Raw genomic sequence first — 27,855 nt, 5'->3', positions numbered from 1 at the left:
AACATCTAATCTAAAAATTTCAAAATCTACCAGATTTTCATATTATGATACATGATAAGTCAAAGTGTGATTTTAATCCGAAAAAGTGCACCATTATATTATCAATGGTTGTTTAGAAAAGGGTGTGGTTCGAGTTTACCTGTCCGTTTGAAGTAGATGGTTTTTTGCTACTGTCATCTTCTTCCTTTGGTTTCAGATCCTCAGGATCTGCAGCAATAAGAAAGTCTGGGGTTTGACCTTTGACAGCAGGTGCTTCTCTCTGCACGATGGTGATTGTCAGGGAGTAATTCTGAAGAAAGTCATCAGCTTTCAAAATTGTTCCATCTCTGATGCCTAATTGTTCTAAGATCCTGCCATTGTTTGCCTCAGTTTCACCCTCCTCACTGCTGATTACAACAATACCTTTACCTGCAAAGAAATTGTTTCAAACATTACGTGTATCATAGTAATGAGAATAAAACTCATACAAATGCACTAAACAATTTACGCAATTGCCAGGGTTCATATTCATTGCCTCACCGTCAATCATAACGTCAGGTGCAATCATATTGAGACGATTCTTCAGCACTGTTTCCTCTAGTTCCTTAACTGTCATCTTAGTGGTATCTAAGGCCAGTGTGACTTGAGGAGTTGGTGCACACACGTAGCACAAAGGATTGGGTGGATTAACTGATTTTTCAGGGACAAGTAGTAAATTTTTATGGTTGGGTTTTGACCGTAGATAAACGGACCTGCATGCCTTCAAGTTATCTAGGAGGATACGAAATGCATGAAGAACCACAATGCCTGCAATAATGGCGTTGGTAGTAGCGATTGCAGGTATGATGTTTCCTGCCATGGCTAAATGAAGAACAAATATAAGCATTAATTAGTAGATAGATTTTGTACGGCAAGCCATAAACACAACATACATTTATGTACTCACATTTTATGTCAAATCGAGTTTTTTGCGCAATACCAAAAATATATGCTCGTATATTTGCACATGCGGCAACAAAGTCCATGGCACTCTGGTCATCCTTATCCCAAACTAAATGGTCCGAAGGAGATTTTTCCTGACGTTCTGCTAATTCTTTACTTAAACTCTTAATAGACTGTGCAAATATTGAACCACACTCGGCAATACTCCATTGCCTTTGATCCCGAAGTCCAGGTTCTGCTGTGTCCTTACTGCAGCCTGCGACTGGTTAACAATCACAGAAGATTAAATCTTTAGTAATCAAATTGTGCACCTAAGGTCATGGAATAATGCATTCCAGCAAATTTTTCTACTGATTTACTTGACTTTAACCAGAAAGAGTAATTTCAAGCACCTAAAATTTTTCCAGTTGTATTTAAAATGAGAATAACTTGCTATCGTGCCGAAAAGTAGAAGTCATTTATCTTAGTTTGAGTTGTTGGAATTACTGTTAAAAAATGTGTATACACCATATTTATATGCAAGTTTCACGAAGTACAACTTAATGAGAACAGATCATTTCAGTCTACTGCCCGTTAGTGTTTACCTCCATCTGGTAAATCAGTCCAGATCAAAGGTACGGGAGGTCTGCGTTTCTTCCACAAGTTGTCCATACTGAGAAGGTACATAATATCATCATGAAATAATTTCATGAATAACTTTTCTGGATCATAACCACTGGACTGAGCCCAGGTGCGAGTTGAGACCCGATCTACATTCCCTTTATCATTTGATTCTGTCTGTAATGCACCTTCACCCGCAGTATCTGGAATGAATAAAAAGATACAATGAAGACTAATATGCAGATTAAGAGATTAGAGTGCGCTGGGACTATCACTCCATTGGCTACCAATATATTTCTTATGAAAATCTGTGACTGAAACGCATTTTATTTCTCATAAGAAATTTTTTGTTTGCATCTGATGGTTCAGAATAGGTCTCGTGGTTCCTTATTTAACCGTTATGCATTCGGCAGCTGTCCTGAGCTATCAGATGTTACCGGATTCGCCAATTTCAAATGGTTGTAATTCACAAGCAATAAATTCCTTATCAAAAGTAAAAAAACGTTTCAGTCGCAGATTTCCACAGGGAAGACAGTAGCCTATGAGGCCATAATCCTGGATTACTTTGAATGTAAAATGTAGGTTAAATAACTACCAGCTGCTTCTGGATCTGCTGTATCAGGTGAAACATCTTGATCCGGATCTTCCTCGCCGAAAAGTTGACTTAAAAATAGAAAGGTAAAGTATAGTTACTGCAATTGACACATCAAAAATCGCAAAGCAGAAGTCATTTCTCAATCTGAATAAAATTGGGGAAAGATGGTGACAGGAACATGAGACCCTTACTTGAACAAATGTTTTGCCCAGACGATACAATGGATTGGTTCACTAGGAGTGTTACGAATGGTACAACCAGGATAAGTTTTCTGTGGGGCTTTTGTAGTGCATTCATAACACTGGCTCAATCCCTTTTTAATGAGTTCCACTTGACCTTCGTAACCGGCTGTTCCGGATTCAATCAAAGGTATGTCGGCAGCTAGACACATGCGATTTACATGATTTCTTGCTGCTCTGTTGTCCAAAGCATTCATCACTAGATTAAACTTTTTGAAGAAACTGACACCATAATCTGAACTGGAAATAAATATGCCATTACTTTTTAAAAGAAAATGCTCGGAATTCAGCAAGTTTGTATACATATCGAACATGAATATATCTGAAGAATAGCCTGTGATGGATATTGAGGATGGTCCACATAGAAATCTATAAGAATTACTGAAAACTACTCACGTTGTAATACTATCATGATAATGAGTAATTTTTACATCTGGGTTGAACTTTAATGCTGTTTCCCGGGCAACTGCAGCTTTTGATTTGCCAACATGTTGCTTATGGAAGAGAAACTGCCTGTTCAAGTTACTCACATCAATAGTATCCAAATCGATCTGGAAATGAAATTGATTACAATTTGCATCATAGTTGAAAAAAAGAGCATCGAATGATGTAACACTTTGCATCTACAAATTTCCTTCGTAAAATATTTTAGAATTACAGTACTTGAGAATGGAGCATTCGATTATAGAAATCATTTTATTGGAATAAAATTTTTTTCTCAACTGTTATTTTCTGACACTCAATACATAGAACTTAAAAAATTTCTCTTTGCTTTGATCCGAATATATGAAATAGATAAAACGACCCACTGAAGTAACGTAGATTACATGGATTTTTCCATGCCAAAATTATATCCTTCGTGACCGAGCAATGAAATTTAATTATTACCAAAGCATGCGAATATGCTCTGTCAATCTATTAACACTACAGTACTAGCTATTGCATCAGGTTATAGCATATGACGAAAAAAATTGAAAATAAATCTAGACATAAGGCTTAGACAGTAATTAAAAAAAAAAAAAAATTAGATTCGTAGCATATAGGTCTACAAGAAACAGTTTGTCGCTTTCAAGTACAGAGAGGTTAGGGCTCCTCAGATAAAATGCGCAAAAATTCCAGTATTATTCAAACTTACTATTTCGATATCGGTGAATCCTGTCATCACGAGATTTTTAAGCACCTCGCATCCAATTCCACCGGCACCCACAACCAAGACCTTACTTCGCAGCACCGCATTTTGTAAATCAGTGTTCAACACGCCGCTGATACTTGCCGCCATTTTTAACTCTAAGTTTTGACTCACTGCATAGTCTGTTACTGGTCTGGAATTCTGGATTTTCACTGGCAACAAAATGTTGCCGCTATTATCTATATATACATATATGTACACACGTTGACTGAGAACTTTTCCCGTTAATTGCCGCTTGATTGATTAATTTGTTGTGAACGCGACCGTTTTCACCAGTGTTGCAATATTATTTGACAATTTTTGATAATGAAAAACAAATAGGTATTTAGATTTAGACGAAAACACCGGCTGTATGACGAGCTAAACAAGAAGTCATTCAATTTGATTATGATCAATATTATTTTAGCTATACGAGAATACCGCTTATAATCTTGAAAGAAGACTTGATGCACATTTAAAAGCTTAGATCAATGTCGCATAACGATGTCGGAATCAATCGAGGAAGAGGTTAAACTAAAGATTGAATCAGACCTGCCGGAGTTGAAAAGATGTAAAAACTGCCAAGAATTATGTGATCCTTATACTAAGCCTGCACTGCATTGCTCAGGAGTTTGTAATGAGCATGTGCATGTCCGGTGTTTAAAGCGTGGTGGAGTACCTGGACCATGCATCGGCGACGTATTCTTTCAATATACTTGCTCCGACTGCAGTTCATCGAGGGAGGAAATTCTCACAAGGGATAAAATGTCGTGGTTGAATATCATTGTACTAACTCTGTACAATTTACGAGAGAAATCAAATGGGATAAGCAAAAGGGGATATTTTCACTGGAAGTCTGACATTAGTACATTTGTCGATCGCAACTGGGATTATCTGTTCAAGAAGTCTGTGTAAGTTGATTTCGTTATATGAAAAAATTGAATAAAACTAAATGTAATCTACGTGCTATAAATGTAAAAAATATTTTCAAATTATCTTTTAAACATTTTGAATATCCTGCCATGGAGTGTTAATCTTGCTTACCACGTCGATTCTTTTTAGGAAACGAAAAAAAAACTGGATAGGAACAATATCTGGTACACTGTCCCACTACAGCGGCGTGTTTTTTAAATCGGGAACTACAGAACTCAACGAGTCAGGCTGGTGGAGACTTATAGATACTGATCCTCCTCAGGTACTCATTGCCAAAAGTGAGTAACTGAAAGTAATAAAAAATTCAAAATCTTTCAAATGAGATCCGCGAAATTTTCGTGCAAAGCCGAATTCAACAGATGCATAAACCTTTGTTAATTAAATTATGGATATTTTTATCTCATTGCTGTTTTCATAGATGGGAAACTTGTGCTGGAACGTAAGAAGCAAATGGGTACTCCATCCAAAGTAGTGGCAAAACAACGAATCAGCCCATCTCCTTCTGAATCAAGCATTTCTGTCGGTGAAGATAGTAACTATGGTGGTGAATCATCGAGAAGTCAAGGACCTTCCATGTACTCGCGAGCTTACGTTCAACCTAGTGAAACATTATCAGATTTTCTACTAGCTGAAGACGATGTACACGGTATGCTGTTATGAATACTTCAGCTTACCTGTTTACTGAGTTTGTACTAAATCTTGTAGAATACGATGAAAAATTCCGTACCTCAATTTTATATCATTTTACAATAAAATCTCACAGAACAACAAGAAATTCTGGTATGGTAAGGTAATATGTGATATATTATGTCGATTGTGCTTTTTAGATATGGATATGCTGGACATAGACGATGGAATTGAGTTGAATGTTCGCCGTGAACCACCCTCCTTGACTGATTTAATGAGAGACTTTCAATACCAGACCTATCAACCATATCAGTCCAGCAATAATCACCTTACACTTATGGACAACTTTGCGACTGACTGGGGAATGAACATTATTTCTTCTGCAGGAATTTTCAGCAACCATAACGATGTTAAAGATGATGGAAATGATGATACCAAAGAAGAGGAACCATATGAAGAGGATAGTAGTGACAGTCTGAGCTCCCTCCAAGAACAGCCACCGACATCTCTCTTTAATGTTTCAGAGAAACGAGACTGGCCCTGGAAGCACAAGAACATTGCTGGTCTGTCATTATTTGAATCAATATATTTAATTTCTACAATCTTAATTAATTTTCAAGCAGTGAAAAATAAATTGACCTAGCTTCGAGATATGTAAGTATTATTTTGGTTAAAAAAATGTTGGTTAATGAAAATACTTTTTTAGCAGATAATGTTGAAAAAAAAATTCGGATGAGTGACCAAGAAGAATCATACATTTTACAAAAAGCAGATAAGCGTCACTTGGATTCAGCCACACCTGCTGTTAGGCGCTTGTACAGAAAACTTGCCGTTCGAAAACTCAAAAGGGAACATAGCTTGCCTGTATTTGATTTAGACTCTTTTGGTTGTAAATCAGACTTCTTGCAACGAAATCGTAAAAGAAATAACCGTGTTTTGGACAGATTTGTCAATGAAAGTTTAGGGGGTGCTTACGAGAAAAGACTACAAGGTTACAATGAACCAACAGCTGTTCATAGTCCATATACAAATAGAATCTTGAAACCTTTTATAAGGAGAGACACATCTTGTCGACCTCAATGGCTCAAATTAATGGAAGAGCTCCAAGTTAAGGGCAATAAATATAATCCAGAATGGAAATTATCCAAAGAAGCACCTATAGATTATTCTTATGTCAGACCACAGCACATTCCAGCAATAAATAGCTTGTGTAGCCAATTTTTCTGGCCTGGAATTGACTGTAAGTGTATATTCAGTTAATTAATGAATCACACATGTATTCAAAATTTCACCATGCCTACGGAATGAAATCGAACAATCGTGCTTGTTTCAGTAACGGAGTGCCTGCAGTATCCAGATTTTACTTGTGTTGTGCTTTATAAGAAATTGGTGATTGGATTTGCAGTTTTGGTGCCAGATGTGGGATACAATGAGGCATACATTTCGTTTTTTGTAACTCGACCGGAATGGCGTCGAGTTGGTATCGGCACATTCATGTTGTATCATTTGATTCAAACGTGCATGGGTAAAGATGTTACTCTACATGTATCTGCAACAAATCCTGCCTTAATACTGTATCAAAAGTTCGGATTTAAAGTTGAAGAATTTATTCAAGATTTTTATGATAAATACATCCCACCAAATTCTCGAGATTGTCGACATGCTCTTTTTTTACGGCTAAGTCGATAAATTTGAAAACTGTTTTATAAAAAAATTCCTATGAAGTTGGGGATGTACCCATGTTATTTGACATTAGCCTATCGCAACAACAGTCACCGTATCAATATATTGTTTGCAGTGAACTAAAAAAACCTTAATTGAATAACTTTAACATACTGCATTTGAGACGACACGATTTCTTCTATTGTCTTGGGCAAAGTGTTGAGACATTAAGTAAATTTAGGACTATTTACTATGGATTACGTGTATTTAACACAAAACTAATAAAATCTTTATTAAAAACACTGATTGTATCCAACAACTATCTATGTAATAAGTATAGTACAAACTTAAAGCTAGATTTCGAGTATATTCTCATTCATGTAATTAACATATTTGTCATAATAAAGCTGCGTGAAAGATCCATAACTAGGCGTCATGGGTAATTTCTTCTTTTGACGTTATAGGTTATGTTCACCGCCAGTCACCTGTCAATCTTAATATGCCAAAATTTTAGTTGCCAAGTAAAATGATTTGAACAATTTAAGCAGGAAATATTTCAATAAATTAACATGACTCGTGTGAAATGTGTAGAGCATAAATTATTTGTACTTAATTCCTATCAACGAACGACGTTGTGACGTACGGAAGTTGATGGAAGGTTCGCTGACTAGCTCCGAGCCATTTCTCGAAAGTTCCGGAAAGTACTAGACGAACGTTTGTATATATGGGCTGCGCAACCTACGCCATACTTTAGTGCATCACAAGACGTGAAACGTACGATACGAGAGTAACGTTTGATACGTGTTGGAGTTCATTTAAGTGATTCAAGTGCATTTGGATACATAACAGAGCCAAGACAGCTAGTAAAACATAAGCCTAAAAGTGAGTAGTTTAAATTATTATATTGTCTGCGTAAGATTTTAAATCAGAACCTGAAATTGAAAATAGCTCCACATTTATCTCCATCGTGCAGATATACGCGACGCGAAATCTAGAAGAGGTCTGCGATGATCGTGCATATACGAGAATGGCAATGGGAGTGATTCTCAATCCACTTCGATCGTTGAGTTTATTTTTGAGTTGTTTGGAATCGCTACACTGTTCGATGCTATAGGTTTCATCATATCCAGAAATAGACGGTCTAATACGTGGGTGTGTAGGGCCCGCTGTCCCCTCTGTGGCCTGTATGTAGTGTATCGTCTGTAGCAAAGCACGAATGACTGTGTAAACTGTTTTTAATAAAAATCTCTTAATTCAATGTAAAGTTATCACCATACGTTTCAAGTAAAAGTTAAGAGCTGAAGTCAATAGTCCCGAAGTTCTAAAACGTACCGAATTTGTAGTTTGCTGTCTTTTCTTTAATCTTCTCCCTCTGTATTAATAACTCTCATCTTTGGCTACAGCTGCTACAAATTTCTATTGAGAAAATAGCCTTGATTGTACGAAGTTTTCATACCAATGTCGCAAATCCGAGGTCGTAATTTCATTCAATTGAACATTTCACTTTCTGCAAGTTTTAACTCTATAAGGATCTGCAGACATTGTGACATTGACCTGGTAGTATCGTTCAAATCAACTTGATAATACTTTTATTTTCATTCTTCATATTTGATTAGATCTTTCATATATCGGATCCTGGTTGCAATTAATTTTCTTTGATGGGTATTGTTTTCGTTTTCATAACAGTCTCTGCTGTTTTATTGATTGGGTATTTACTTTTGGTTGGACTGTTACTCACCACTTGTGATTATAACATGGATCATTGTCATTCTCAATTACAAATTTTTGTTCACATTACATATTTCCTCTGCTCAGATGTGTACAATATGTAATCATAAGTTTCTTCGCATGTTATTTGTATATATTTAAAAAAAAATAAGAATCTGAGATTGGAATCTTCTTTTCACCATCTTATTGTAGGTTTAAATTCCATTTGTTCAAATTCATGTTGTTAATTTACATTTGAATAATTTGTTGCAGGATCACAAGCCATGGGAAAAGACTACTATAAGATCCTAGGGATCGCTCGAGGAGCAAACGATGATGAAATCAAGAAAGCATACCGCAAATTGGCTTTGAAATATCACCCCGATAAGAATAAAAATGCAGGTGCTGAAGAAAAATTCAAAGAAATAGCTGAAGCCTACGAAGTTTTATCTGACAAAAAGAAACGAGATATCTTTGACAAGTATGGAGAAGAAGGTTTGAAGGGAGGTTCTTCAGGAGGATCTTCGTCCGGTCCCAACGACCCTGGATTCACTTCATACACTTTCCATGGGGATCCAAGAGCAACATTTGCACAATTCTTTGGCTCGGCTTCGCCATTTCAGACATTCTTCGATTTCGGTGGTCAAGGAAGTAATCGTATATTTGGTTTTCATGATGACGACATGGATGTGGATGATCCCTTCCATTTAGGAATGGGTCCAGCGAGACCTGGCGGACCAGGAGGAGCATTTAGATCTCACTCTTTCAACTTTGCTGGCTCAAACGCTAATAGAGGAGGCAGTAAGGATCGGGCACAGGATCCACCTATAGAACACGACCTCTACGTCACCTTGGAGGACATAACCAGGGGATGTACAAAAAAGATGAAAATATCGAGGAGGGTGGTCCAAGCTGACGGTTCGGTTAAAAAAGAAGACAAAGTACTAACAATCAACGTTAAACCAGGATGGAAAGCTGGGACGAAGATAACTTTTCAGAAAGAAGGTGATCAAGGGCGTGGTAAAGTACCTGCAGACATCGTATTTATTATCAGAGACAAACCACATCCTCTGTTCAGGAGAGAGGGCAGTGATGTCAGATATACATGCAAATTATCTTTGAAACAAGCTTTGTGCGGCACGGTCATCGAAGTTCCAACGCTATCTGGGGAGAAGATTACATTGAATTTGTCAAGGGAAATAGTGAAGCCTAATTTGGTAAAGAGAATCCAAGGCCATGGGTTACCTTTCCCTAAAGAGCCTTCGCGTAAAGGAGATCTGTTAGTGGCATTTGACATCAAATTCCCTGAAACATTAACGCAAAGTGCCAAGGACATACTTTATGACACTTTACCTAATTGATCAAATTGCGATGGTCAATGATTTAAATGAGCAAACAAGTAACCATCCTGCTGTGTAACCCCGTAATCGATCGATCCTAGAGATTATAGTAACTCTTTGTACGTTCCAGTACAATATGTATCAAAGTTCTAGCACATTCGTGTTCGTCTAGGGACCCCTAGATCGGTAATCTTGTCCACGGCAAGTTTATTTTGAATTTAAAAACAGGCTCAGTCAAAATCAAGTAGTTAATATTAGATGAAATGTTCCTTAATTCAAGCCTGTAAAAATGTTCTCTTTACCTCATCATATGACGAGTAGCTTCTGTAAAGTGAAACAGGCGAACGTGTTGTGCTAGGCGCTAAGTTATGTGATTACGTTGCGATTGTGATTACACATATGGTGTACGAGTGTATTTACTATGCTATTTATGTAATTATACTGTGTTCGTACTGTGGGACTGTTGGTATGTATGAATGCATGCGAATGTGGGTGAATGTAATAATTACGATAATTTCAAATGCGATATTACAAATATAAACTGCTCCATGCTGTTGATACATAAATGTCGAACAGCTAACCCCTGTAAATGAATAAAAGATATCTATTTGTAATAATAAAACGATTAATATTCTTTACTTGTAATTCTAATTATTTTTCTTAAGTTCTAATTTTAAAGTTGGTTAATTATTTGTACACTAAATAAAAAAATATGTCAAGTTATTTGATACGCATGTTTTCCCATATTCTCATTCTATATTTCTCATGCTCAGTTTCCAGCGTGGTGTCGGTGTCTCTGCTTAAAGTTATGCTATATGAAGGTGTGCCTGTCGGTGAGGATAGCAGCGAGACACTCCTAAAATAGTCAGCTACAACGGTGACGTCATCCGCCTACCATTCAAAACTCCCCTCACCTCTGTCCCCTCAACTCGGCACTCACACCGTGACACAGATATTTACGTATTGGGAAGCTGTACCTTAATATGTATTCCTGTATCTGTTCGTTTATTAGGCTCGCTTTACATACATTCATCGGACATGGAGGATAATAATAGCAATAAATTAAATAAAAATAGGTGGAGGTCGGTAGTTGAGGTATCTGGTCCACTCAGTTGGCTTCGGAGAACATTGTGTCGAGGTCAAGCAGCTTTGGAGCATAAGGCTCAGATACTTGTGCTTCTAAAATTTGTTCTTTGACCGGCTGTGGCAGTTCAATGTAATCCTTGTCTGTCCAGCCACCTTCGTCCAGAGGCAAAGCTGCACTGGGTGATAATGTTGTTAGCAGAGGTAAACCATCTGGTCCAAGACTCAAATACTTCATTATCTGCTCTGGAACTATCTGATTGCCAGGACGAGCATTCTGTGGTCCTAAGTTTAGATCTTCTTCCATGTTATTTTTAATCAATCCTTTCGCAAAGCGAAAACTAGCTGGTAGACAGTGGTGTTGACGACAGTAATAATTCTCACCCTGTTCAGTGTGACACCACGTTCCATCTGGAAAATATGGGTCAAGACCAACATCGTTTAATTCTATACGCGGGGTATAATAAGAGCTATCTCCTTTGCGGCGACAAAATATCGCACAAGCCATCCATGGTCTTTCAGGTTCATGAGGAGCCTGCAGTCCGCTACCTTGGCTGTCTAACTCTGGTAATCGTTCACTAAATTTTCTACATCTCATTGTTCCATATTCTGTTGTACTTTTCCGCTTTTTCTTGCACAGCATTTCATCTTTGCAGAGCAAAACGTCGTAACCAAGTCCTTCACAGCCTTCTAATGTATTTTGTGGCCGAGGATTGTTACACAGTCGTCGTCTCACTTGGGCTCCTTTGGCTCCTCCTATACAGCCACTGCGACACGATTCTTCAGTCCATGCACTCCATCCTCCTTTTTTTATGACTGTGTTTCCTGCTGTGGAAGAAATTTGTAGCCTTGGAAGGCATTCACCGGCGCGACATTCTTTTCCCTCTGCACAGTAAGTTCCATCTAATGCTGGGCCAGCAAAATAATATCCACTTCGATGTGGAGTCTTGCATTGCAAAGATTGACAAGCTTGAGATAATGTAACAACGATAGCGTCATTATCCCTTAAAAGAACTTCACATTGCTTTTTTGCATTCCAATCTCGACCAGGTAAACCAAGATATTTGGCATGATCCAAGCTTTTGTCATAGTTTGATTGCGCTTCATCCAAGAGACAAGTTTTGGTATCAATAAGTTTTCGTGCGACGTCACGACTGCATTCAGACCAAATAGTTTCCCCTTGTGTACCCCGGCTAGGCGACATAATATAGCCATCCCTTGGGCATGGGTTTCCTGTTGAATCGTGGTGCATTCCCAAGCTTTCAATCAAGTAATGACATTTAATGAACATGTGTGTGTGAAGAAATGAAACAATATTTTCAATGCAATCAAAGGACTAGAATAAACGAGGCAGAATAATTATTACAAGTTACAAGTCACAATTATTAATGAGTTATACTTTAGGAATACAAGAGATTACAGTTAAAATATGATGACATCTGTTCTACTTACTTGTGTCCGATTTCATGAGCAGCGATGTAAACGGAAGTAAATCCAGCAGAAGGATAAGGTTTTCCAAATACGTTCGTAGTACCCAATTCAGCGATTACACATGCATATTGATCGAGACAAATACCACCAACTGTAGCTAGACCCATTGTTACTTCGCTTTTCTTGCCGCCCTCTGTGGCATAAAAATCTAGCCCAGATACGTAAAGACCCATATCCCAATGATTTGGATTCTTATCCCCAGATGGATTATTGATTGTAGCATAATCGCAAAATGAATTTAGAAGTTGGCTCCTTTCACCATTGTGATGTGGTAAATCGGACGGCTGCCTCTGCATCAGATCTAGACGAACAAGTGCTAAATCGATTTTAGCACCTAAAGTGGGATGGTGATAAAGTGCTTGAACTCCATTTATGTAAGCCAATAACATATCTCGTATTTTCTCTTCATTTCTATCCATAAATGGTGAAAAAAGCCTGTATGCAGGTTCATCAAAAAACACTGCCAATTCCAATGTTAAGGATTTGCCAATCCTTCCTCTCCTCGGACTAGAGAACAAGTCGTAATCCAAGTCTATGGAATTATTGAGATTTGAAAGTATGGTAGGCCTATCCTGAATATCCTTGTGTAGTGCTATACGAGATGATATAGTAGCTCTTCTGACAATATGTGGTTCTTTCAATATTTCCCCAGAACGGCTTTTGATGAGATGATCATTGGATGACCATGAATTCTCATGGCGTAAAGGTGTTATCTCAAGTGTAACATTCTCCAAAAACACTAAACCATGCTATTTTAAAAAAAAATTTCTATAATTAGATTTTGGGGTAGATTGAACATTTTTCGGTGCAAGAATAAACTGGAAAACATGCAAATACTTGGTACAACAGTAACTAATGTTATTAAATAATACAGTCAACACATAGTCATATACATTTACCGTAATGAATTTTATGACTTATGATGCTCAGCTTCCAACTTAAATACATACCATAGTGCGGTGGTGACAAACACTGATGGCGGCAGAAATCAAATTATCACGATGAAGATAATGACAGGGAGATGGTGTACTCAATTCTGGTACTTCTTTCAATACTTTATCCACACCGTGTCTCCAAACTTGGAAGCTTGGTGCCAAAAGTTTATCATTCTTGCGCAATGTTAATTCCAATTTTCTTCCAAATACTGTGAAAGTCATAGGAACCTAACAAGCATCATTTACCATTAATTTCAATTCTTTGCAACATGTGTGTACAGTAAGTAATCAGGAGTAATAATAATAAGGGTGCCTAACTATGGTATTCTTTGACGTGTCATTATGCTAATAAAAAGAATTAATAATCTAATTACACAGAAAAAAAGCAATCTCAAAATTACAAATCATCAAAATTTTTTTTACACATTTAGAGATCTCCCACCTGATTTTCAGAGTACGAATTCCAAACTGGTAACAGAATAACTTCTACGTCTTCCGCAATATTTTCTCCGAATGCAGTTCTGAACAAACTAAACAACAGGAAACTGTATTCAATGATCATCTTGCTCGGTGTTGTTTTCAAGTTCAAGTGTCCTAATAGAAGACACAGCGCTACATATTTATGTAGAATTACAGCAAGCCCGCAGCAGTTATCATTGTCATGTTGACTGCTTTGATGCAAAATGCATGCTGGTGCCTCCATTAAGGGCACATTGACCCCAAGTTATAAATAAACATCTCGTTGTACAAATTTCCTGCAACTTAGATTCAATTTAATGGTGATAATGACAATTATTATCGTTCTCTATTAATTCTTTTTCGTCTGGCATATTAGTTCTTGCCAAGTACTTTTTGAAGAACTTTGAATTTGGATAAAACTTGCATCCAAGACGTAGTTCAATCTTTTTCCAAGCTACTAGTTCAATTATTCTGTAGTATCCAAAACGTTCTGACAATTTGTGGAAGAATTTGGCGTTGTATTTTGGCAATTTGATTGTCAATATCTAATGCAGCTGTTTAGTTCTTTCTCTAGAACGCTTATTACCACATGATTATACCTATAACACGTAAAATGCACACCCTTTACTAAACAAGCTACTGTAAAGATAGAGTAACGGTATATTTATTGATATGTTTCTAATTTATTCACCCGCACATAGTGTATGATGTCTATGAAGGTGAATAATGTCGCTGATAACAAACAAGAGAGCGTGCATATGAAAGTTCTGTAAAAAAAACAGACAGTTCTGACTGGGTAAATTTCCTTTTAAATAAATACCATTTAATGTATCATAATTGAAAATTATTCTTTGATGCGATCTCAATTAGCAGTTTCTCAAATCGATTTAAAATAGGCTTCTGAGAGTATTTGCAAATTCTTTAGGACTCCCACCTATAGAATATGCAAGTGAACAATACAGCATCGTACCAATACACTTTGCATCAAACATTAATAGTATCTCGTACAAGAATGCTTAGACTGCACAATAAAGATGAATAACTATCAATAGGTGGATATATTTCTTTTTAAATATGATGTATTAACATGAAAAGACATGGAGGGTAAAAAAGAAGTAACATTTTGCTTCTTACAAAAACCTTAGTATTAAAATATTCCAATAAAAACAATAAATAATAATCATGATCAATAGTAATAAAATTAATCAATAGATTCGGCAGTGTATGTAACATGCTACAGTCGGTAGGTGACTACGTTACAATAACTATATGTACTGTTGTATAGGGGTTATTAAATAATCATTCGTTAATTTACAGTTATGCGTTACAAATGAAGCGCTTTTTACATTCGTAGGAAATAATCAAATTCTTTTTTTTCCTTATCACACTTACAATTACATTGCATCATTGAAACGAGCACTGGTTATCTCAAAAACCATGTTACTTCATCTTTCAAGTTTTAGTGATATCTCACTGGTTTTTCTATTTTTAATCTTATTAACTTGTACAGAAAAATATGTGAAAAAATAACTCTTCTGGTCAATAAATATCGATATCAGAGGTAAAATGAATGCCTGTTGATATGCCAATAACTATAATACATTACATTAACATTAAGAGATAATACCAGGGATTTTTACATAATCAAATAATTGCAATAATAGGTGTTGTGTATATTGTGATTTTCATTGCATTATAGAAAACTTATGTTTCTCACATTCGATCGAATTCATAAACAATTAGTTTTATCGATTCGAATTATAAGATGCCTGCCATATTATTAAAATTGGTATCTTCAACAGAAATGTAAGGCTTTCATACTTATTGATAATAACTAATAATGGTAGTTATCTCAATGTTACATTCGTTTGGCTCACAGAAACCTACCACATTAAAAAATTATATCTGCCAACTATATCGACACATCGGTGTTGTATATAGAATTCTTGAATTTGTAAATATTCTTTAAAATGACATTAGCTTTTACTATGAGCTCTGCAATGGTGTGAATGTTAGTTGAAGTTGTCATGTAAATTTAGTAAGTTCGTTCTTGATTTACACCAGAGATTGTCTTTAGGTGTGCATAGAAAAAATGATTTATAAACTCAAGTCTTAGCATGACAAAATTTCTTTACATTCAGGGTAGATTTCTATTTGGAACAAATCCGTATATTAGGGTGTTCCTTGTTTTTTGAAATTTGATTTTTACGTCAGCTATAATATCAGCAGACGTTTTTTGATGTAGTTCATTAGAAAAAAAAACATGACTGCAAATTGATTCATACTCAAGCAGCCCTCACTAGAAATTCAAATTTTTTACAAGTTCTACTTGTGCATGTTGGACATAATTTTGAAACCAGACAAGTTTTAATTTAATAAGTCAGACTATTCAATAATCAAAATATTAACTTTGCAAAGGAGAAAAAAAACATTATCTGCGTCAGAGGGACCACACAACTGCTGCAGAAAAATTCCCCGACTTAAAGTAGAATATCGTCTTCTTGAAAACCACTAAATGGAAAAGCTTGGTTTAGGACCGTCGATAAGGGGCAAAATTTCTAAACTCTCAGCTTGTATGACATCGCCAAAGGTAAATAACTATTTTCCATTCTGAGAGCGGATAGGGTTTATTTTTCCTCTGATTGATAATGAAGTTCTGTGATATTTCTATTTTCGTTGAGCAATTTTAAATTCTCGGGCTTTCTTGGAATTACTAAATTTTCATTGATCTGTACATACTAGGAACTATAAATATAGTGACATTTGTCGATGCAAACGGTAAAATGAAAAAAAAAGTTGCTCATCGATGACCGTTGGACCTGGGAAGTAAGAGTAACTCACTTGGATAATGGGATATTGAATCTAAATATTAATCCTTACATGGCACCCTGTGGTGAAATCAACTCCATGCCAAATTCAACAGTCTATGGAGGCCTTTAAAAGTTGGCTAATTTTATTTACAATTAGCAATAAACTTTTCTTGGAATATACTATCTGCCGGCAAAACTAATTTCTGGAAGGTACTTCAGAATTTTTTCAAGACATTTGATTAAATATTTTCTTAAGTAGACAACGATTACTAAGACTGGGGTAAAATTGATCCAAATTTGTTTCATACTTCTTACGCGTGAGGTGTCCCACATAAGGATTAAAGATAGATCACTATCACACTCCATTTTGAAGTTATTTTTTTATATAAATATCTTCCAAATTAACGAAGTTGAGGCAGTTTGAAAATTATGTAACAATGTGACGCCACAACAGACCTAAAACACTTAATAACTTCTGTGTGATTTATCTATTTGGAAAAAAAATAAACATAGAAACAGTAGGAAACTTTGATTATTGTCTACTAAATACAATGATTTAATTAAACCACAAGAAAAATTTTGACACAAAGACCCAATTCAAAGTTCAGCCCGACATTTACCAATAAGGATCACCCTTATCTAAAATTCAAAAATGTAACAGACACTGTTGATTTTAAGTAGGATATTTTCAAGAAGTCAATCTAAATCTGCATAATTGATCACGGATTGTTATTGTAGAAAGCACTTCAGTTATAACAGGTGGGCTCATAGGGGGTGGGTTAGGACTGATCACCATTAGGAGGCCATTGCCCAGAATTATGCCAGTCCCAGTCTTTTCCTTTGGGGCGAAACTTACTTGTCCCCCCTGAATTATTCCAATCTCTGTGGAAAAACTTTTTTTTAAAGTGATGCCGTTCAGGATCGGGTTGCTGTCGCTGGTATTTAAGAGGGACCGAAGAACTATTACTATTGGTTGGAGGATTTGGGGGACGTGGACTTGTTGGTGAAGGTGTTCGGGGAGGGCCAAGAGCCTCGTCAGGAGAGGGAACTATAGGTGGGGGACCAGTAACTGTACTGTCGGACCCCAAACCGCTGTCTGGGCTGGTATTTACTCCTTCGGTTGACCTCCTACGCTTGTCCAATTCAGTGGAGGCAAATGCAACCAATCGGTCGAACCCTGAGGTGATTCGGTCCTGCCAGTCAGCTTCTCCATCTGTAAGGTGAACCTAGCTCAACCACTGAAATCTAGCTTGAATTGACGATGATGCTTCACATTTTCATAAAAATAAGCCAATCCAATTCAGTACCACCACCTTTGAAGCGTGACCCCGCAAAGTTTGCTTAGTCCTTGCCTGCCCCCATTCTAACTAAGTAGAAGCTTAGCTTTCCATGCATTATCTATATATTCAGATAGTGTACATAAGATTAATTTATCTGTCGTGATATTTTCGGGCCAACAGCGTTTTATAGTTTCTTTGGAAAAGTTGAATTCATATTAATATGTCCAGGTTTTAGTAGTTATAAGTACCTTTGTTGGCGCATTATTATTAATGTTTGACCATTCTTACAGAAAATTCGGTGAAATAAGAGTAATGGAGTTCACATATTGCACTTGGACTAGCTAATAATTTATACATATACTAACTTTATCTATAGGCTGACTGCGGTATTGATAATAACACATGTTATTAATGGATATTTTGGAAAACTGGACATACTAACTCAATCGCAATGGCTTATTTTCATGCAAATATGAATAAATAAATATCGTAAAAAAATACTAAATAACTATCACGTGTGCTAAAGCTGAGTGCAATAAACAGTAAATGCAAGAAATAAGAAACAAGTACTGAAAATGTAATAATAAAGGTTTGGAACAACCCCTGCGGGAGGCAACTCACCGGTGACCACGCACCAACCCAAAGGCAGCCATTCTTTCTGATTTCTCCCTCTGTTCTGTGCGTCTCAATCTCTAACAAAACAAGCTTCAGGGGTTGTGAGTGAGATTGAGTGTGTGACAGACAGAGCTAACCAACATACAGCTACAGTGCATCTAACAAATACATCAAACATCAACAAAAATAAATATAAATAAAGATCAGATACCAGCTCCATAAGTAATTTTTTTGTACGGTCAAATGTACGTAATAAGTCCAAATCGTAAGTGCGCAAAAAATGTAGAACAATGCGTAGCAGAAAGGAAATACAATTCAGTCTACCAAGATTAGAGAGAGGGTTTAGTAATGACCAATGAGTTATTAAAACAACAGATCAATGATGATAAAAATACCCTTATATAAATTACATTATACATAATTAATATAGTTGGTCTCAATTGCAACGAAAACGTTGAAGTATTAAATAATCGATTGGTTTTTTATTCTTTTGATCTGTTGCTTCAAGGTTAATTTACATACAAGGTATCCCAAAATCTTATAGCGTGCACTTCGGTAACGACTTTTTGATAATTTTTCATTCTATGAGATCCGAAAATTTATGACGAGAAAAGTTTTTGCTACTGACACCTTTCACAGAAACTATTGCTAGCATTAAATGCAATAAGAAAAGTGAGTACGAAAAAGGTAGTTTTTCTGAATCATTTAAATGTAAAATAGGTAGTCAATCTAATTACGATTGCATATTGAAGTACTGCGATATTAATAAATAAGAACAGATGTTTGGTTCATGCTTTTATTACTCCAGCATATTTATTGCCAGGAAGCAGGCTTCATTTTAGAATTGTGTTAAATATCAGTCATTACACAGTCTTCACTGTGTTTGCAGCAACGACTGGGACACCATGTACAATCAAAATCTGTGTGGGGTCAAGACGTCAGATCTATCTCAAGACAATTTTATTTCAATGAGTTTACTCACCATCATCCCCTGCTGCATTTCTTTGCCTTTGTGTTGTCATTTGTGGTTCGTCAACCAGGGGTGTAGACGTATTAGAATGAGGTTCCACCAACGGGCTCAGAGGCGCACCGCTTGTGCTTACAGATGAAATTGGTGTTTCAGTTTTGATCGATACTACTGAATGTGACTGAGACAGTGCAGCGCTGCCATTACTACTGCTATTTCCACTTGCGTAACGTGGGTACGGTTGATACCTACTGACAAACGTATGCTACTTCCAAATACATGTATACATATTTTTCAATGACTATTGCACAGTGATAACCTTTGTAAGTAATCACTGGTAATTTCATTGTATATCACAGATTAAAATAAAAGCCAATTACCGTATTCTTCCGACTATAAGCCCAGGTTTTTTGTCATTAAGAGTACCTGCCAAAATCGTTTTCGTCTTATACACGGACCCGACTTATGTGTGGGTAACTAAGAAAAGCACCCTGAAATACTGTTTCAGAATTGGGGATCGGCTTATTCTCGGAAAAATACGGTATAATATTCTGTAATTAAAAGACGGCCGTTTTTTTTTTTTTTTTTGCAAGCATGCATATTTCTCTAAATGAAAATGTAATTTGTTCTTGACAAAATTTAGTCAAACAGCAGGATGAAAAGTGATATACCTTCGACTACTAACAACTGTTGGTTCACTTTTAACACTACTAGTGGTGGTATTGTGGTTATTCAGTATCCGAGCATGAAGAGAAGCAGCCAACCCCTCCACAGGTAGCAATTCTCCATTGGTGGCTGCTTGAGACGATTGGATTGGGATAGAAGGGTGGGACTGTGTGGGGACTTGAGATGGATTGTCAGTAAAGTAAGACTCATGGTAAGGCTTGATATCCGCTCTAGGAAGCTGGACGGGCGTATACCTAAAAAAGAAATAGACACTCAGTGATAATCGGATAATGTAAAACAGTTATATTTATGATATAACTAAAATTGTCTTGACTACAAAACAAATGAATTGGATGGCTAGATTAATTTTGGAATTTGAAATTTGAGGTAAGATTTTTTTTTTAAATGTCAACATTTGAGTTCTGCTATAGTTCAGAGTTTTCTTACAAGTTCAAAATTTTTAATACTGTGTTAAGATTGGATTAAACATTTGCTTGGATTGCATATGGTAAGCAATACTCACCTCTGAGGTTGCGTGGTGGGGGTGTATAGTACAGATGATCGTGTGGCAGTAATGGGAGTAGAACTAGTTGTTGGGGTCGGATTAGGAGCGTAACTGGCAACATGTGCCAAAGTTGCTAGTCCCGCATCACCTTCGGCACTTGCGGGTCTGCTAATTGGAGAATAGACTGCCTCTGCTCGGGCCATAACGCTCATGTCCACCGCAGCATTAATGATAGTTTGATTTGATATCTCAAGTGTTCGCTCAATCTCACCACTCACTAGATCGCCAATTGTCCGTGTGCCGAGCATTCCTCCACCAGCCCCTCCGTTACCGCCGCCACCACCTCCCGCTCCTACTCCTCCTCCTCCACCCCCTCCCCCCCCTCCTCCGGTTGTACCCCCATTTCCTACTCCTGGTCCTCCTGCTATTCGACCGTCATGTGTAGATTGCCGACTATCGATCACAGATCTTTCTGAAGTGGTTAAATGAGAGGACAGTCGCTCCTGAGATAGATGTCTTCGAAGTGCCAACTTTGCCGGAGAAACCTAAAAAATGCATGATTATGGGAACAGATTTAAACATAAAAAAAAAACATGTAATATTGCACCAACAATGGATTCACTGAAGCTTTCTTCTTGAGTTGATTTAACGTATAATCTTACCTGTGTATAATCAGGAGTAGTCACATTCTGTGGCAGTGCAACACGTTTTCTCTCTGGCTCAGCTTGCTGCTGCATCTGTTGTACTTGGAGCTGTAACTGTTTACTTCTATTCTGCTGATCCTCGTTTAGAACACTTGTAATGATACTTTTTAATCTATCTTCAAAATTAGCTACTCTCGGAGGTTCTTGGGCTTTGTTTGACGATTCTCTGACATTAACTTGAGATTGCATGGAAGCAGAGGGAGAAGAGAAGCTGAGAGTAGCTTGAGGCAGTCTTGCCCTGGCAGTGGGTGCTGTAGTTGTACTTGGTCTATTTGGTATTCTACCAGCTTCTATTTGTCTCCCTGTTTCTAAGATTTTTTGGGCTAAAATTTCAGGATTATTCTCCTGAATCTTTGCTATATCAGGAACATCAGGCCATTCCTGAGACCTAGATCGTCCTTCTCTACTTTTCCGTGATGATGCAGTCTTGTTTTGTAGTGGTTCGTGCTGATTTTGTTGATGTTTCGATCCAACCACTTCACGCTGCTGTTGTTGAATTATCGGTACTGATGGTTTCTCATTACTCGCACGCTCTAGTACACTCAATTCATGTTGAAGTTTTGACACCTGTGAGAGAATGAGATACGTGTATTTTAATATATAATTAACAATTTCATTTTCATATCAATTACATGAAAGTCAAATATTCTGTTTGAATTTGTAAGAGTTCAAAGACTAGGTCTTTTCAATATATTTAGGACTAAAATATTAAGAAAACTGCATAAAATGAATAGTTCCAAATATTATATGTAATGAATCTAAGAAACTTAAAAGCACCTGGGAATGCAGCCTCTTGCGCTGTGATAATGTGGTTGAAATTTCTTTCAAAATATAGTCTTGCGTGAGAGATTGTGGTGGATTGGAAACGCTATTGGTGTTGGTGTGATTGTTGTACTTCTCTTGCAACTCCTGATGCCTTATAGCTGTGAGTCTAGACTGTTCAGCCTCCATAGATGACACTTGAGCTTGAAGCTTACTCGCTTTGGCTTGTAATTGCTTATGTCTCATGACAATCTCCTTGGCCTTAGCTAACAAATCACCAGGTGATGTAGCGTTTATTCCTAATTCTGTCATCCTAGCTTTTAGTAATGCTACGCTGTCGTCAATCAATACTTTTATCTGTTTTTCAAGCTGAGCAGCTCTTGATTGCAGTTTTGAATTTCTTTCTCGTTCCTTCGCAATGTCTGTATTTACCGATACTCGATACGTTGGCGTTCTCATCGATTCTAACATTGCCATAAATTGGTCCCTAAAAACAGGAATAAATTTAAATAGTTAAAAATGATTATTTAATGCTATTAACTGAAGTTGTCGAAACACGTACCTATAAAGATCGAGAAGAATTTGAAGAGCATAAGGGGTGGCAGAAGGGGCTGCAGGTATACTGAGTTCTTCATGAACAGAGGTAGAATGTGGCTGAAGAGCAAGAGAAAGGGAAGAAAGGTGTTGATCGACACATCCGGGTGCCGGAGGTGGTTTTTTTCCAAGTGCTTGAGGCGATGTACTAAGCAGAGTTTGGCTGTGTAGTAAATCTAATCCCGAAATATTGATAGCCTTTTTGGGTTTAGTTTTCTTTACGCCTCTGCCTCTTTGTCGACCTCTCGGCGGAGGCCTGGGTACTCCATTGGTGGCTTTTCGATTTAATTTTCTACCAAGCTTAGAAGGCTGTCGGCGATTCTTTATACTATTTTCTTCTAAGTCAGAATCGCTGTTTGTACCTAACTGTTCAGAGTGATTAGGGCTATCAAGTTGCCTAGAAAGGTCTCTTTTCGCTCTGTCAGCCCTCTCACCACCTCTACTCGATGTTCTACTACTATTGCTGGCAGTGATACTTATCACAGAATCAGATTGTTCCATGTCAATTGCCCCGGTCTTATTATTCTTCAGTCGATGAAAGTATCTCTCTAGTTTTGTTCTATCGATAACATGGAGATAATATGACACAGGTTTACCAGTCCATGACACAGACCCTTTCAAGGGGGACATCTCTGACACATGCATAATTGTTCCTATATCTAAAAGTTTATTTTTGTTAATACATGGATATAAATTTATATACGTTATATTTCTTAGGTTTGAAAAATGTCGTGTTACCTACCACTAAGATTACGGTCGGTAATGCGAAAGTTTAGTGGACAAAAAGACTTTGATGAAACAATCCGTGCTCCATCTCTTAAGTCGGCGAACCGCTCTTTTAACTGGTGATCTACCGTCGGACCAAAAGCAAAATTGTTTACAAAAACTATTGTGGCGCCTGTTATACTCTCACGGTGTTCATCGGCAAGAAAGTCTCCTTTAACTAACCGATACTCTCCGCATCGCTTACCATACCAGCTTAACCACTTGCGAAAATTATACTCCATGCTCTGAATGAAATTAATAAAATGTTATACGTCACACTGGAAATTCTATAGTTGAAGAATAAATCTTGCCTCTTTAACACACCTGTGCATATTTCGATGGTACATCGGCTCTTTCAACACCAATGCAAATTTTACATGCGGTAGCAGCAGCCATTTGAAGAACTACCTGACCAACGCCAGAACCTAGGTCAACAAATACGTCGTCGTCGGTAACATCAATTTGATCAATCATTTGGCAGACAAGTTCGTAACTCGTTTCTCCATAGACTTCTGGCGAAAAGGGTTCATACTGATTTAATTTGTCTGGCTCCACTACCGCTTGATTATACGTCTGCTGAAGTATATGACGAAGCAAGCCTCTGCTCGGTTTTTTATTCAGTCTTTGCATTGGCAGACTAGTACCTTTTTCCTGGAAATAGGAAATATTAGTATGTGGTCTTTAACTAGAGTTAATCTATAAGTCTAGAATATGAATACATTAGTTGATGATAATTGTATGTTAAAGCAATACATCGGTTACTGTTTTTTCAGGATTGTTTTATTATAACTTTAGTAGAAGTACAAAAATTAGTAACTGGAAAGCGATTAAGATGGTGAGTGGCGATAGTTTGTATGAGTTAGTTACGTTAATGATTCTGTTGAGGCATGTTTTGAAAGAAGTAATAACATGAGCAATTCAATACCGAGGCATAAGCATAATTTATGAAAGACCAAGAACAGTTTATCCTAAAACACCTTTACATGTACATATACAGTCAAATCCTGATTTAAGTTCCCATACTGAGGGTTTTTATTTGAGTTCCTGGAGAAAAAAGTTATACGTTCTACTTACAGATGTAAAATCCACTTAGCCTGTAACTCAAAGAGATACGTTAAATATCTAATATAAATCTGCATTATACTGTGATAATTCCCTGGAATATTGTTGAACTGCAGCATCACTATATAACTCATTTTGCAGGCTAGAATAACCTTGTAACGGTGCGAAATATAAACTCACAAAATAGTCGCAAAACTGACACGAGATACACATTTATAAATGGGTATATATAGAATCCACGATAACTAGAACAGTCTTACTGTAACATGAATTGAGTTGATAATCAGAATATTTTCGAGGTTTGTCATAAGATTGATATAAGTCTGCTTTGAATAATTTTCCACAATACAGAATATCAGATTACGCTAGCATAGAATTTAAATACATTATTGATTATTATATTGTAGTTTATGTGGTAGACAATAAATTTAGTTAATGTTGAGAATTATGGTGGTTCCTCACTCCAAGTTATTTAGTAATCAGTTCAAGTGCATACTAGAGGTGAATGTTATAGTTTGTTGAAAGTATATTTACAGATTCCTCACTTTAGAACACAAATAGCTTATTCTCCAGAGAAACATTAAATGGGGATTTTTCTGTTTTAAAATTTCTTTTGAACAACATATTGGACTTACCAACTGAACCCGACTATCGATAGCTCTGTTAAATTTGTCGCATAAATTTTTCATGCTCTCAAAGTTATGCGTATCATAATTACAAAGAATATTGTTTTCCAGAGGAATTTTCAAGTCGGGTAGATCCTCGCAAACCCATCGCATCGTTTCCACAACATCAACAGCTCCATCATGTCGATCCTGTTACAACAAGAATTGAAATTAATACCACATCATACATGAAAGTAAAAAGTAGTGAATGGATGGCAAGCAGCGGGTTATTAACTTACAGATTAGGTGATAAGCGATTGCAAGTATTTAGTAGTTTCTCACGATTACCAATAATTTCTGCCAATTGAATTTTGTGTGATTTCAACCAATCTCAAATGACTTCAATTTCGAATATATTCAGTAATCTTAAGCAGCTTCCATTGTGATTTTGACAGATTTCAAGCAATTTCAAGTAGTTTTCAAACTATTTCTTGGGAGTCGCTTCATGTAAACTGGTTTGCAATTACAAGAATAGCGCCTCAATAGCAAGTGTGGAAATATAACAGTCGCAATATTAGAAAAAGCTTGTCCAGCGAATATTGTTACAACTTTAGAATTGTTGATCAATCAGTATTTTTTTCAACTATACAAAGTATGCAGGAAAATAGAAAAATTTCCATTTATAGATCTGGTATAGCTGTAAAGGCCAAATTCAACAAATACTAAAATTGTTTTTCAAGTCTTATGGTTAGTAAACATGAGAATTCAGTACTGTCACCATATTTCATAGGACTCTTAGAAATGGGTTGATTTATTGTAGGTATAAAAGCTGGCTTGGTTTTGTTATCTGTCATATTTTCTATTGACTCCAACCTTATGCCCCATCCCTTCTCACTTTCACACGCGAAATTTCTTTTTCCTTACTTAGTCACAGAATTTCCCAGACTTATTTACATAGGATTGTACTTATATTTTTCAAGAGGTAAAGTACGCCATGACTGGGGCCAATAAAATTCTCAGACAACTTCGTAAACGCCATAAAACAATAAACAGAAAAATCTATGCCCGATTTAAACTGAGCTTTATTCGATACCAATCACACAGTGAATAGCTTTATAATTTGATCTGGTAAGTAGTACAGAAATTCATTGTAATTTTATTATAATAGTGAACCCTTGCTCATTTAATTCTATATTACACAAACATGATTAATATCGATTATTTCCCAAAATAATTCAAAACAGCTTTGACTGTATAATAGTAACTTCATAAAACTCATCACATGACAGTAGGTGAAGTTAAAGCTCTATAAGTAATTGAACGTCAATGTGTGAGACTGACCTACATTTACTTCACTTGTTTATAAATGCATGTGCATATCATGGCTAGTATAAAAGTTATAGTCTATAATACATAAAAAATACATCAACCTCATTACAAAGGCAGCCAGATTGAACACTGTTGCTAAATCTGAATTATAGATGAATACAGGATGGTAAGAATAATAAGTATGTAAGTGAGATGCGCCTTTTGTCAATGGTATCAAAAATAATGTCATAAATAATCAACGTAGATGAAAAGATTTAGCAGGTAGTAAAAAAACCACATTCAACTAAACATACTCTTTGTTAAGCTTCTAACCTATGTAACAAAGATGAGCCACAAACAAACGAGTCAACTGGATATTATGGATGAGGTTGACGATACGGTTGTACCGAAAAAATAGATCTCAAGTCTTGCAAATCATTTGGGAATTGAAAAATTTAGTAATCGCATAAACTGTATCGATATATTAGATAATTACATGACAGGTGTACAGGTTAACAATAATGCAGTTTATTTGTGGTTATAGGTGAGAGATTTACGCAAATGAAAAAAGTATTTCTTGAAGAAAAGTGCAGCCTCAGAGATCACATTCCGAATTAAAATGACGCACGGTATGTTGTATGAGTATTGTTTTCTCGTTCAACAATGAGGTAATCCTCATTTACCGCACGTATAGGTACTTACTGATCCTGACCCAGAGGTAAGGGGCCACTGATAGATAATGGGCTCAGCTCCAGCCGGAGAATGCAACCGTAATTCCATTATTTTAGTAGAGTAAAGCTGATCGTGTAAAAATGCTTCGTACGTGACGTAACCGCCCAGAGTCCCGTTGGCGCGCGAGCACTAGGACACCAACACCACGTAGAAGACGCTCGCGGAGCCTCTCCGCTTCTCGACTTCTTTCCCGTACATCAAGAAGGACGATGATGAGCAACGCTTGGCGCGTGCAAACGCACGGGTATTACGTAGAATTGGGAATCGCATCCAATTTCGATTAGCGGAGAGGACACGGAAAATAAACTACTCGGCTCAGAGCACGGCCGCGCGACGGAAAACACAAGTGGAACGGAGCGGAGTGAAGTGCGTTTGGGGGGGGATGACGACATCAAAACATGGCGTCATGCCTTCCCGTCCGTCGTCCGACCGACCGTGTGTCTTTCTTCTCTTTCTCCCCAGGTTCACAGCCCCGGCTCCCTTCTCACTCTTTCTTCCTCTCCCGCGCCAGTGCACTCACGTCTCTCCGCATTGGTAGCGGCGGTCTCTCTTTTCTGGACGACGACCCATTTGGATTCGGAGTCTAGGCACTAGACATAAGCCACCTTCTACGCATGCGGGACTTGACGCGAATCCGAGAAAACGAATCGTGTTCTGGAGGCAAGCCCCTAGCACAGCTGAACCTCACGATCAGCGCTGATTTTGTACTAGAGTTAAATG

The 27,855-nt window shown here is 37.0% G+C and overlaps 5 protein-coding genes across 10 annotated transcripts in view; 2 read left to right on the top strand and 3 right to left on the bottom strand.

The window, feature by feature from the left end:
* Positions 1 to 24,186, bottom strand: part of LOC124416645 (SUMO-activating enzyme subunit 2-like) — a 25,233-nt gene extending 1,047 nt beyond the window's left edge. Inside the window, exons 1-10 of the mRNA XM_046897900.1 lie at positions 24,182 to 24,186; positions 7,967 to 7,974; positions 3,491 to 3,642; positions 2,752 to 2,906; positions 2,308 to 2,595; positions 2,117 to 2,184; positions 1,506 to 1,724; positions 926 to 1,183; positions 520 to 840; positions 140 to 408 (exon numbers count right to left, since the gene is read on the bottom strand). Of these exons, the coding sequence (XP_046753856.1) occupies positions 140 to 408; positions 520 to 840; positions 926 to 1,183; positions 1,506 to 1,724; positions 2,117 to 2,184; positions 2,308 to 2,595; positions 2,752 to 2,906; positions 3,491 to 3,634 (1,722 nt within the window). The 5' untranslated portion in view covers positions 3,635 to 3,642; positions 7,967 to 7,974; positions 24,182 to 24,186. The remainder of the gene's footprint in view (positions 1 to 139; positions 409 to 519; positions 841 to 925; positions 1,184 to 1,505; positions 1,725 to 2,116; positions 2,185 to 2,307; positions 2,596 to 2,751; positions 2,907 to 3,490; positions 3,643 to 7,966; positions 7,975 to 24,181) is intronic.
* On the top strand, positions 3,741 to 6,786 carry LOC124416646 (cysteine-rich protein 2-binding protein). 2 transcript variants are annotated; one of them, XM_046897902.1, is made up of 6 exons: positions 3,741 to 4,434; positions 4,586 to 4,734; positions 4,875 to 5,102; positions 5,284 to 5,646; positions 5,793 to 6,323; positions 6,417 to 6,786. In XM_046897902.1, exons 1-6 carry the CDS (start codon positions 4,028 to 4,030, stop codon positions 6,770 to 6,772), a joined length of 2,034 nt encoding a protein of 677 aa, XP_046753858.1. In that variant the 5' UTR covers positions 3,741 to 4,027; the 3' UTR covers positions 6,773 to 6,786. The 2 variants fall into 2 exon arrangements, with proteins under 2 accessions (XP_046753858.1, XP_046753857.1); XM_046897901.1 differs by having other exon boundaries at positions 3,742 to 4,434; positions 5,790 to 6,323.
* On the top strand, positions 7,476 to 10,428 carry LOC124416650 (dnaJ protein homolog 1). Its single transcript, XM_046897906.1, has 2 exons — positions 7,476 to 7,627; positions 8,726 to 10,428. The coding sequence occupies exon 2, from the start codon at positions 8,737 to 8,739 to the stop codon at positions 9,811 to 9,813; it is 1,077 nt and encodes a 358-aa protein (XP_046753862.1). The 5' UTR covers positions 7,476 to 7,627; positions 8,726 to 8,736; the 3' UTR covers positions 9,814 to 10,428.
* Positions 10,138 to 14,004, bottom strand: LOC124416643 (A disintegrin and metalloproteinase with thrombospondin motifs adt-1-like). Its single transcript, XM_046897898.1, has 4 exons — positions 13,744 to 14,004; positions 13,317 to 13,529; positions 12,328 to 13,115; positions 10,138 to 12,134 (listed from the first exon to the last, which is right to left on the bottom strand). The coding sequence occupies exons 1-4, from the start codon at positions 14,002 to 14,004 to the stop codon at positions 10,901 to 10,903; spliced, it is 2,496 nt and encodes an 831-aa protein (XP_046753854.1). The 3' UTR covers positions 10,138 to 10,900.
* On the bottom strand, positions 16,309 to 27,855 carry LOC124416642 (histone-lysine N-methyltransferase, H3 lysine-79 specific). 5 transcript variants are annotated; one of them, XM_046897897.1, is made up of 12 exons: positions 27,106 to 27,855; positions 25,126 to 25,305; positions 23,753 to 24,079; positions 23,406 to 23,673; positions 22,632 to 23,322; positions 22,085 to 22,556; positions 21,266 to 21,874; positions 20,622 to 21,148; positions 20,104 to 20,352; positions 19,448 to 19,683; positions 18,472 to 18,542; positions 17,538 to 17,783 (listed from the first exon to the last, which is right to left on the bottom strand). In XM_046897897.1, exons 1-12 carry the CDS (start codon positions 27,181 to 27,183, stop codon positions 17,679 to 17,681), a joined length of 3,813 nt encoding a protein of 1,270 aa, XP_046753853.1. In that variant the 5' UTR covers positions 27,184 to 27,855; the 3' UTR covers positions 17,538 to 17,678. The 5 variants fall into 5 exon arrangements, 3 of the variants coding, with proteins under 3 accessions (XP_046753852.1, XP_046753850.1, XP_046753853.1); XR_006930793.1 differs by having other exon boundaries at positions 17,719 to 17,783; positions 18,472 to 18,623; XR_006930792.1 differs by having other exon boundaries at positions 17,720 to 17,783; positions 18,472 to 18,555.

Source organism: Diprion similis, chromosome 2 (assembly GCF_021155765.1).
Source record: "Diprion similis isolate iyDipSimi1 chromosome 2, iyDipSimi1.1, whole genome shotgun sequence".
NCBI classification, from domain to species: Eukaryota; Metazoa; Arthropoda; class Insecta; order Hymenoptera; family Diprionidae; genus Diprion; species Diprion similis.
Note: the sequence above shows the minus strand (reverse complement) of the source record. Positions and strands in the feature narration are given on the sequence as shown.